This window comes from Podarcis liolepis, assembly GCF_965112155.1.
Source record: "Podarcis liolepis genome assembly, chromosome: 17".
Classification (NCBI taxonomy): domain Eukaryota; kingdom Metazoa; phylum Chordata; class Lepidosauria; order Squamata; family Lacertidae; genus Podarcis; species Podarcis liolepis.
Window position 1 is genome coordinate 37,868,192 of NC_139571.1, and position 10,436 is coordinate 37,878,627.

General features: G+C 44.3%; 1 protein-coding gene across 2 annotated transcripts; it reads right to left on the reverse strand.

Annotated features, from left to right (window-relative positions):
- Positions 1-992: 992 nt before the first annotated feature.
- SLC25A51 (solute carrier family 25 member 51) lies at positions 993-8,676 on the reverse strand. Of its 2 annotated transcripts, none has more exons than XM_083481952.1 (2): positions 8,496-8,676; positions 993-3,831 (listed from the first exon to the last, which is right to left on the reverse strand). In XM_083481952.1, the coding sequence occupies exon 2, from the start codon at positions 3,792-3,794 to the stop codon at positions 2,913-2,915; it is 882 nt and encodes a 293-aa protein (XP_083338078.1). In that variant the 5' UTR covers positions 3,795-3,831; positions 8,496-8,676; the 3' UTR covers positions 993-2,912. The 2 variants fall into 2 exon arrangements, with proteins under 2 accessions (XP_083338078.1, XP_083338077.1); XM_083481951.1 differs by having other exon boundaries at positions 8,350-8,676.
- Positions 8,677-10,436: the final 1,760 nt, after the last annotated feature.

Genomic DNA, 10,436 nt, shown 5'->3' on the forward strand with positions numbered 1-10,436 from the left:
AAAGGCTGTTCTCTAACTGGAGCACTCGCAGGCCAGCGGTTCTCAGTTGTTGGTTTATACTACATTTTTTTATATTTGCCTTGAGAGTCATTGAACCTCTTTTGTTGACCACCAGCATTACGCTTACCATTTTTAAGTTCAGAATAGAGTAGTTGCTTTGGAAGACGAAATCCAGCATCGCCTGAGCTCTGCGAGTTCAGCTTTCTCCTGATTGAAGTACAGAGTGTTTGAGGACCAGGACATTTGCAGTGAAACCAAAATGCTTGTTTACAAAGCTATTGTACTACCAACCTTCCTGCTGAATGTAGCCAAGGTCTTGTTGAGCAAGGGCTTTGTTCTAACTTCAGCGAGACTGTAGTGAGATTTGAACCCCATGAACTGGGCAAGAGGCAGACAATTACCATGGTGGTACCTAACTCTTGTGTTATTGCCCAGCTGATGGCTATGCCTGTTATTACTGAGAAAGTTTCTAAATATGGTAGTATAGTCTCTACTCCGCCATGTTGTTATACAGAATTCCGCACCCCAAAACTCAGTCGTGGACATTATGCTATTTATGCAATTATTTTCTAACAAAGCAATATAAATTGAGAAGAAGAAAGGGAAGTCTGACAATTTGGAATTTGCTGCCAAGGAGTGTGGTGGAGTCTCCTTCCTTGGAGGTCTTTAAGCAGAGGCTTGACAACCATATGTCAGGAGTGCTCTGATGGTGTTTCCTGCTTGGCAGGGGGTTGGACTCGATGGCCCTTGTGGTCTCTTCCAACTCTATGATTCTATGATTCTATGAACAAGAACAATATTCTTCATTGCCTTCCTTTTTCAAGTGTTCAAGATACTTCTAATCTCACATGGACTAAACTTGTAAGATAATGTTTGAAAAATGCTAGTCTACTTCATTGCAGCAAATAAATTCATGTTTGTTTATTCCATCAAGGGAAAGATATCAAAAAATAAAAAACACACTGGTAAAATCAGATTTTACCAGCTAAACATTCCAACAGACATTTTATTTAAATGCAGATAATCACAACATTCAAAATATCAAACATTCTTTCATTTTGTGCTTGGCAATCTGTGAGGCTAAACAGCATACACTGGTACAGTACAAGAATCAAGAAATAGGATAAATAGGTTCACAAACGGCTGTTGAAGGGCAATTTTCAGGTTGACAACAGGCAACATAAAGTAAAAAATGAAACAAAAAACACCACAACATCTCAATAGTGAGATATTAGTTCCACTTTAAAAAAAACCCTCACTCTGAGGATAAACGCTTGGAGGATTATCACTTCAGCTAGGGAAAGCTTTCCTGTGTACCACAAATAAGGAAAATATTAACTCCTATTTCCATTAAAACAAAAAACTATACAAAATAATTTCACCCTCCCCCACCCCATTAAGAGCATTATTTTGGTATTCAGACATGCTTTCCTCTCTGACTTGAAACCTCTTAGGTTGCTTCTGTTCATCTTTTGCTTTTTACCTGAATTCCAATGCGCAGAGAAATGTTTATTAGCATGATTGAATAAACACAGAAAATCAGCTTGCAGAAGCTTATGTCCTTTTTACATACATGCATGGTCCTTCATACCGAACTATGGGCCAGTTCGCACGCTTGATGCGAGTTTTATATATATATATATTTGCAAGGCCTGAGTCAACAACTTCTCTGTTGTAAAGTGAGTGGACGGATCCCATGAACTGGACCTACCTGTATTGATTCTATACTGAATGAGATACAGGTGAGGGGGCCGTGCATGAGGCACATTCCCAACATAAAACAAGCCTGAGCAGCGTGTGAAAGGAGCTATTTAAATTCCTTTTTCAACCACTGTGAAATAGCCTGAAAATTGCAATACCTGGGTAAGTCACTTTCATTCAAGCACATAAAGCCTTGCTTAACTAGAGCATTCAAAGTTTAGGTGACAGCACATAACATTTCAGATCCGAATACCAATTAGCTATGCCAGAATTGTAGAAAGTATTAACAAATAGACCACAACCCACCGAAAAAGCTAAAGCAGTTTAAATATCACTGCAGAGAATTCAATGGGGAAAATGCATAATTTTGGTTGGATTGCACAAATTGTCATTCGCACCATCCTTCCTAAAGGAACCCTTCGGAGAAGTATATTCACTCGCAACAAAACTTAGTAGTATAAAGAGCCACACAAAAGACCACATTGACAAGTCAGGTGGCAGTGTAACACGAAGGGCACTTAAAAGCTTTCCTTACTTTTCCAGCAATGCACACCTATTTATTTTTAAACAGATACTCCCACCGCTGAGCTTACAGTGAATTCAGTTTCTGAAATTTAATACGAAATCTCGACAAGGTGTCATTTGCACCAACAGTCTAGCAAAAGCTATTTGACAACTTTTACAGAACCTTAAGGTTTGGGGGAAAGGATATCTGTTCAAAATTTGGCAGTCTCTGCTCAAGGAATAATAATTTTTTTAAAAGTGGGGAAAGGGAGACTTGAAACATCTTGGGAGTTTATTACAGCATGCCACTCTTTGTTCCAAAAGGGCCAAGCGACAAATTAAATATCAGTTTTCCGCCCATTTACACATTTCTTCAAAGTGCATTCTCTGGATGACTAGGAGTGTGAGAATAGTTGACGGTGATCTGGAGCAAATGAATCCATCTTCAGGCATATCCGAGGAAACTTTTCAAACAATTGTTCTAGCCGTTCAGTTCACTCGCACCCACAGATTGAAAGGCCATTAATATGACTGAATACAATTATTTTTTGAGCTAAGTAGGCACTGTTTAAAACTGGCATCTTTACCTACGGATTAACTATTATGTTGGAGTTCAGTGTTATTAGTGTGTTTGATTTCTCCCTCGAAATTGACAGTTCTGTGTTTGTCCGGCGCCCAACCGAGAAAATGAACTCCACAAGCACTTTTCACAATAATTTGAGCAAGAATTCATATGTCGCATTGATTATTCCCCAAGAAATCAGAGACCGGTGATAATTCAGATGGGCGCCTCGGAAGAGGTGCGTCAGTTTCCTGTCACGCTCCAGCCAAATCTTCATGAAAACCTTGGAAAAAGACTGGAATTCCCCGCCGATTTGTGACTGCATGCGAGCTTTTACTACGTTCAGTGGGAAAAAGAGGAACCCCAGCATAGCACCCAAAAGACCTCCACAAATAAAATCATTGATCAAGTGAGTACTGTACGTTGTGGCTTCAGGCAAACACTGCTTGATAGGTCCTCTGAGACCGAAGAAGAGAGCATTGCTCGGGCCGTTCCGGAGGAGGATTGGCACTAACCCCCGGTAATATTCCCTGGCCCCATGGTCTCGGAGAACTCTGAACGCCTGGTAAGTGTTTGTAAATTTGTCGTGATGTTTGTAGTCCTGCAGAAGTGTCTGAACGCGCTCAAAGGGGGTCAGGACCGCTTCCGTGGTCCCAGCGAGCACGGCTGCCAAGCTGCGGGTCAAAATTTCAGGCGCACTCATGTGCCTCAGGAGTACGGAAGACAGGTCCTCATACAGGCCAAACATGATTGCCAGGGTTGTGCTCTTCTGCATGAGCGGTGGAAGGATCCCACGGTACAGATTCCTGAGCCCATCTTTCTGCAGCTGACGTACTGCATCTCTGGTTCGTACGCCATACAACTGCTGCCGAAAGAGGACTTTCTGGACAGGGAAGGTGACGGCGACATTTGTGATGGCTGCACAATAGCCACAGAAGTAATGTTTGCCTGAGCTAACTTTTACAATGCGGTGACCGACTTGGTCTGCCGTTGATTTGTTCAGGACAAGGTCTTTTGAATCCATCATGCTGCTTGTTCTGTCTTCACAGCTGACTTCTCTTCTCCTACAAAAAGAGTGAACAAAGCTGTACATAACTCGGCTTAGTTTTATGTACTTTGCTAGGCATTTTTCCCCCCTGAAAGACCCAAACTATCCTAAACACTGAGTAAAAGGGGAACATCTGGCTTTAAAAGCATTGAGGACATGTCTGAGCCAAAATAAACTGGCTATGAAAATGGATTAAAACTAACAGAAGGTTGAGAAGGTGATCAAAGAATGAATCAGTAACCTCAGGAATTTAATGGACATATGATTGCAACGGGAGTGGGAAACCTTCCGTATTTTTTGCTCTATAGGACTCACTTTTTCCCTCCTAAAAAGTAAGGGGAAATGTGTGTGCATCTTATGGAGCAAATGCAGGCTGCGTGTCTATCAGAGAAGCCAGAACATCAAGAGGGATTGCTGCTTTCACTGCGCAGCGATCCCTCTTGCTGTTCTGGCTTCTGAGATTCAGAATATTTTTTTGCTTGTTTTCCTCCTCCAAAAACTAGGTGTGTCTTGTGGTCTGGTGCGTCTTATAGAGCGAAAAATACAATTACTTTTTGGGAAAATGTATTGAATTTAAATAATTTGGATGGATTTGTTTAAATTTGAAAACACACACACACATATATATGGACATGTCTGGGCCAACTATTTTTCCCGTAATAGTATGAAACACCCTGAAAATATTTATATTGAAGTCAGCAAAGAAAAGTTTAAAGTAATTTTTAGTAGTCTGATCAGCTTATGCAATCTTCACCTCATCCCATCTCAACTGACACCCCATGTCTGGATTTTTAAGGATGCAATTTAATTCCTGCACTTCACACACAAAGGTCCACGCAAAGTTAATTTCGGGTTTCTCTGGCAGGGACCATTATCATAAAATTCATAGTGCATTTAATTACAGAAGGTGACTGGGAAGAAAAGTTAAGTCTTCCATGAACAGAAAACATGTATAATGCAAACCATTCTCTTCAAAAAGAGAAACAGAACCCTGCAAGCCTAGTTCCCTTTCTTACTGCTTGCTATCTTCTTTTATCTACTCGCACTTCACTCAGCTCAGCAAACAGATAAATTGCTTCCAAGTTTCACCAGAGTTGCCAAACAGTTTCATTTTCTTACTTTCTTCTTGCAGAGCTCTGGGTAAACAACTTTCTCCAAATAATCACTTTCACAAAGAAGGCAGGGTCCTAAAGGGCATGTTAAAAAGAGAAGCACTGGGAATGTTTGTGTACTTTTTGGGCAGTATCTGGAGTGGCAGTTGGGAAAGGGAGAAATGGCTGGTCCAAGCTGCTCTACTCTATTGCACAGGCTAGTAACAAGATTATTCAATACGACATAACTTGAGGCTTGGGTACCTGGAAGAATCTCTGCTTCCACATCAATCTGTCCTTGCATTATAATCACCTGAAGAGGCCCTTCTGTCAACTGAGATGAAGTGGTTAGAAACCAGAGAGAGGGCTTTCCCCCCCAGCGACACCCCACTTACAGAACTGTACCCCCAAGGTGGTTCAGCTGGTGGCTACAATAATATATTTCCAGCAACCGGTGCAAAGTTCGTTTACTATCTGAGGAATTTTTCTCATCTACAAGAGTCTACCCACATAGCAACCAAGTATTTGCATCTGGTTAAAAGAGTTGGGGCCTAGCCAGGAAAAGCTCCAATGTTTCGCCATTTTTATATAAACCTACAGCATTTTTCTTTTAAGCAGCTCCGCCAAATCCATTACTCATTCTTTTTCGATGTTTAAACTGTAACAGTCCATAACAAATCTGCATTGCAGAATCAGACTTGCAGGGAGCGTGACGGTCATGTAGTCCAACCCCCTTGCAACGCAGGAATCTTTCACCCAATGTGGGGTTCAAATCCATGGCCCTGAGATGAAGAGGCTCATGCTCTGCCAATATATGAGTCATTCCTCATATATTCTCAGACTAAGCAGATCACTATTGCCACCAATCATGTGATAAATATATTTCATTTTCTGTGCATCAGGACACAAGTTGCAGGAAACTGCTGCTGGTGCGTCTTAAATCTTGCCACCCAAGCACGTTCCTGGTTGACTGAACAGTAGCAGCAGCCAGTATTTTAAAACTTCCACTTTATTTTCCTCCGTCTGTTAAGTTCCTATTTCCTTGCAGCAGCGTTCAGGTGCCACAGATTCCTTCTCCATTCCCCAGCCCAGGGGTCCGGCAACCAAAGGTCCAGGGGCCACTAGAGGCCCCCGGGGGTTGTTTAACCAGCCCACGAGCTGCTCCTGAACCAAGCTGCCTGCTCAGTGAGCCCCCAAGCGCTGCGCTAAAGTGGCACAGCACGGCACAGGGACTTGCTTCCGTGGCACCGGAAATCGCGTCTGCGCAGATGCAGAAAACTGCAGGCGCACATAATCTGGCCCACAGAGGGATCTCCGCTGGAGTGGACTGGCCCAGGCTCTGCCCTCCTCCTGACAAGTGGTCCTACAGGCGTTCTCTTTCTCTTTCCCCTCTTTCCACTTCTGAAATGGGGAAGGAACCCAGCCGCTTTGCTCCAAACCCCTCTTTTCATCCTTTGGTGATAAAGCTGCATATACACTAGACCTTTAAAGCACATAATAATAATAATAATAATAATAATAATAATAATAATAATAATTTATTATTTGTACCCCGCCCATCTGGCTGGGTTTCCCCAGCCACTCTGGGCGGCTTCCAACAAAGATGAAAAATACACTAAAATGTCACAAATTAAAAACTTCCCTGAACAGGGCTGCCTTCAGATGTCTTCTGAATGTCAGGTAGTAGTTGTTCTCTTTGACATCTGGTGGGAGGGTGTTCCACAGGGCGGGTGCCACTACCGAGAAGGCCCTCTGCTTGGTTCCCTGTAGCTTTGCTTCTCGCAATGAGGGAACCGCCAGAAGGCCCTCGGCACTGGACCTCAGTGTCCGGGCAGAACGATGGGGGTGGAGACGCTCCTTCAGATATACTGGACCGAGGCACATCCTTTCCCTCAAAGAATTCTGGGACCTGTAGTTTACGCTTCACAGAGTTACAATTCTCAGCAACCCGCTACAAACTACAGTGCCCAGAATTATTTTGGGGGGAGGGGGAATGTGCTTTAAACTGTGCACACAGTCTGGCTGGTTTGTGAAGAACTGAGCTGCTGTGAGGAGGGCAGAAAAATCTGACCAACTACTTTTGTGGAAAGATTAGAGTTTGCGATCCTTTTTAGCCCTGGTGTGGAAAGCCAATGCCCTCTGTGCTGGTGTTGAATTGAATTTAATTTTTTATTATTATGGTCACAGACCAGTTCCGGCTCACTTACAATAGCAGGGAAATCATAAAACATAACAGGAATACATTAAATTGCAATTGGGTATAACAGAGGTGTATATAAGATTTTGCATGTCTGGACCTTATGACTCACCTGATGAAAAGCGAATGTTAGTACAGGTTAGTCATTGTATTGAAAATCCTCCATTCACGTGCATAAATATATTCTGTTTCTCCTCCCCTCCCTGCACCCCCACACCCTCAACCAAAGTTCTTTTGCCAGCTTCTTCATGCCTACCATGCAGCCTTAGGCCTGCAAGTTGGCAGGAAGGAAATCCTCTTCAAATTCACTTGGGAATCAAAATATTTCTCTTTGAGGTTCCCTCCCCACAAATGTATTATATGTATTGCTAACACACGCCTACTATAACAAATAAAGGAAATGTCCCTTATGGAACGAGCCTCCTTTGTGCACGAAAATATGTGGGGGGTTTGGGGTGGGGGTGTTCCCACACTTTTGAGGCAGCGCTGCCTCCTATTATTATTATTATTATTATTATTATCAGTAGTAGTAGTAGTATTTCACCAGCCCTGCCCCTGTGCCTTTCAAAGCAAAACATTATTATTATTATTATTATTATTATGCCAGCTCTGCCCCTGTGCCTTTCAAAGCAAAACATTATTATTAATTATTATTATAATTGTTATTTTGCCAGCTCTGCCCCTGCAGCTTTCAAAGCAAAACATTATTATTATTATTATTATTATTATTATTATTATTATTATTATTACTATTATGCCAGCTCTGCCCCTGTGCCTTTCAAAGCAAAACATTATTAATTATTATTATAATTATTATTATTTTGCCAGCTCTGCCCCTGAAGCTTTCAAAGCAAAACATTATTATTAATTATTATTATTATTATTATTATTATTATTATTATTATTATGCCAGCTCTGCCCCTGAAGCTTTCAAAGCAAAACATTATTATTATTATTATTATTATTATTATTATTATTAATTATGCCAGCTCTGCCCCTGTGCCTTTCAAAACGAAACATTATTATTATTACTACTATTATTATTTCGCCAGCCCTGCCGCTGCGCCCTCCCTCCCAAGCAAAACAGGATCCCGACCTCTCCTCCTCCCCAACAACGGCAAAGAGAAACACCTCCAGCAAGAAGGCGGCGAGGCCAGGGAGGAAAGCGAGACGGCGAGAGGAAGGCGGCAGGAAAGCAAGAGAGCCCCGCCTTGCAGAGAGCGGTCCGGAAGGGCCTTGGCCTTACCCTTGCCCGAGGTCAGCAGGCAGCAGCCACCTGCAGGAGGAGGAGGAAGGCCCGGCCCGGGTCCCCATCTCGCCGCCCTCCTCCTCCTCCTCCTCCTCTAACCACTAGGCGCTCCTACCCCCGAGCCCAGCTGACTCCGCACTCACCCGCCGGGGCTTCATGGCGGCGAAAGGATGCCCCGAATCGCGCGCGCTCCCGTGCACGTGCACGCGCGCGTCCTGCAGCCCAGCCCGGCCCCGCGCACGAAGCAGCTCCCGCTCTCGGCAACTGCTCTGACAGCGGCAGCCCCGCGGGAACCGGCCGGGGAGCGGGACCCTCGCCACGCCCTGACGCAAAGACGCGTGACGTCAGGAGGAGGAGGACGGCGTTCACGTGACAGGCGCCGCCTCTGTCACTCCCCCCCACCTCGGAAAGCGCATGCGCGGAGAGGGAGTCAAAGGAGCGCCCCCTTCCGGCTGTTCAAGGAGGGCAACTTTATCTGTTTACTGTATTTACTTCGTAGGATCTATAAGCCGCTTGGTTTGTGGTTTTCTGAACACCAAGCAGCTCCAAAGCGGTTTTCACAAAAATAGGAGAAAGAAAATTCATATTTTTAAAATATACGTTTCTGTTAAAAGTTCCTCTTCGAAGCTTTCAAATCACAGAATCACTCAAACAAATCGGTCATACAGTGGTACCTCAGGTTACATACGCTTCAGGTTACAGACTCCGCTAACCCAGAAATAGTGCTTCATGTTAAGAACTTTGCTTCAGGATGAGAACAGAAATCGTGCTCTGGTGGCGCGGCGGCAGCAAGAGGCCCCATTAGCTAAAGTGGTGCTTCAGCTTAAGAACAGTTTCAGGTTAAGAAGGGACCTCCGGAACGAATTAAGTACTTAACCTGAGGTACCACTGTAGTATGAAAGAGGCATCACTGCTGCAGGCAATATGGAAAATAAAGTACCTGTTAATGTGACTGTTATGTACTGAAGTTCTCACCCTGGGCCAGCAGGGGGAATACTGTAGATAGTTTTCACTCGGGTCCACATATGCAAATAAGGGATTGAAAGTGACGTTCAGTGATTGGACAGTTACAGTTGCATTGTAGTGGAGCTCTATATAAGCAGGCTGGCTGAACCCTTCAGTTCAGTTCTGGCCTGGCCTGTGAATAAACAAGAGCTGTTTGAAGAATCGCTGTGGCGTCTGATATGTTCACCCACAACTTAACAGTGACACCTACACAAAAGCTTTGTTCATATGCTATGCAAAAGAATGAAATTCCACTGTCTGCCCTAAACCTTTCTCTCTTCCCACTTCGCTTTCCCCAAAACTCTTCTTACAAAACATGTTGGCTTCAGTCCTTCTCGAGAGACAGTGGAGTAGATCTCCAGGGATGAAGTCAAACCGCTGTGATAGCAGCACCAAAGCGTCCTTCCCAAGGCACAAACCTGGGCAGTGTGTAAAGGTAAAGGACCCCTGGATGGTTAAGTCTAGTCAAAGGTGACTATGGGGTTGCGGCACTCATCTCACTTTCAGGCCGAGGGAGCCAGAGTTTGTCCACAGACAGCGTTCCGGGTCATGTGGCCAGCATGACTAAACCGCTTCTGGCACACGGAACACCATGACAGAAACCAGAACACATGGAAACGCCGTTTGCCTTCCCACTGCAGCATTACCTATTTATCTACTGGCACTGGCGTGCTTTTGAACTGCTGGATTGGTAGGAGCTGGGACAGAGCAACGGGAGCTCACCCCGTTGCGGGGATTCAAACTGCCAACCTTCTGATCGGCAAGCCCAAGAGGCTTAGTGGTTTAGACCACAGTGCCACCCGTGTCCCTGGGTAGAGTGTATGGAGGTTCTCGGATGCTCAGACCTTGCTCTTGGCCTTGCTGATGTGGTCCAAAGGAAAGCAGAGCAATAAGTTTGGCACCAACTTGGCTGCCGGAATTGCCGCAAGGAGTTGTATAAGTCGCTATCCAACCATATTAGGGACTCCACTCCGGATTTGTGTAGGGTTTACTCCTGAGCTTTTTCTCCTCCCCAAAATATCCCAGAAGGCGGCAGAGGTTTAGGATCACGATTTTCCATCTTCTAGGTGAGCTACCTT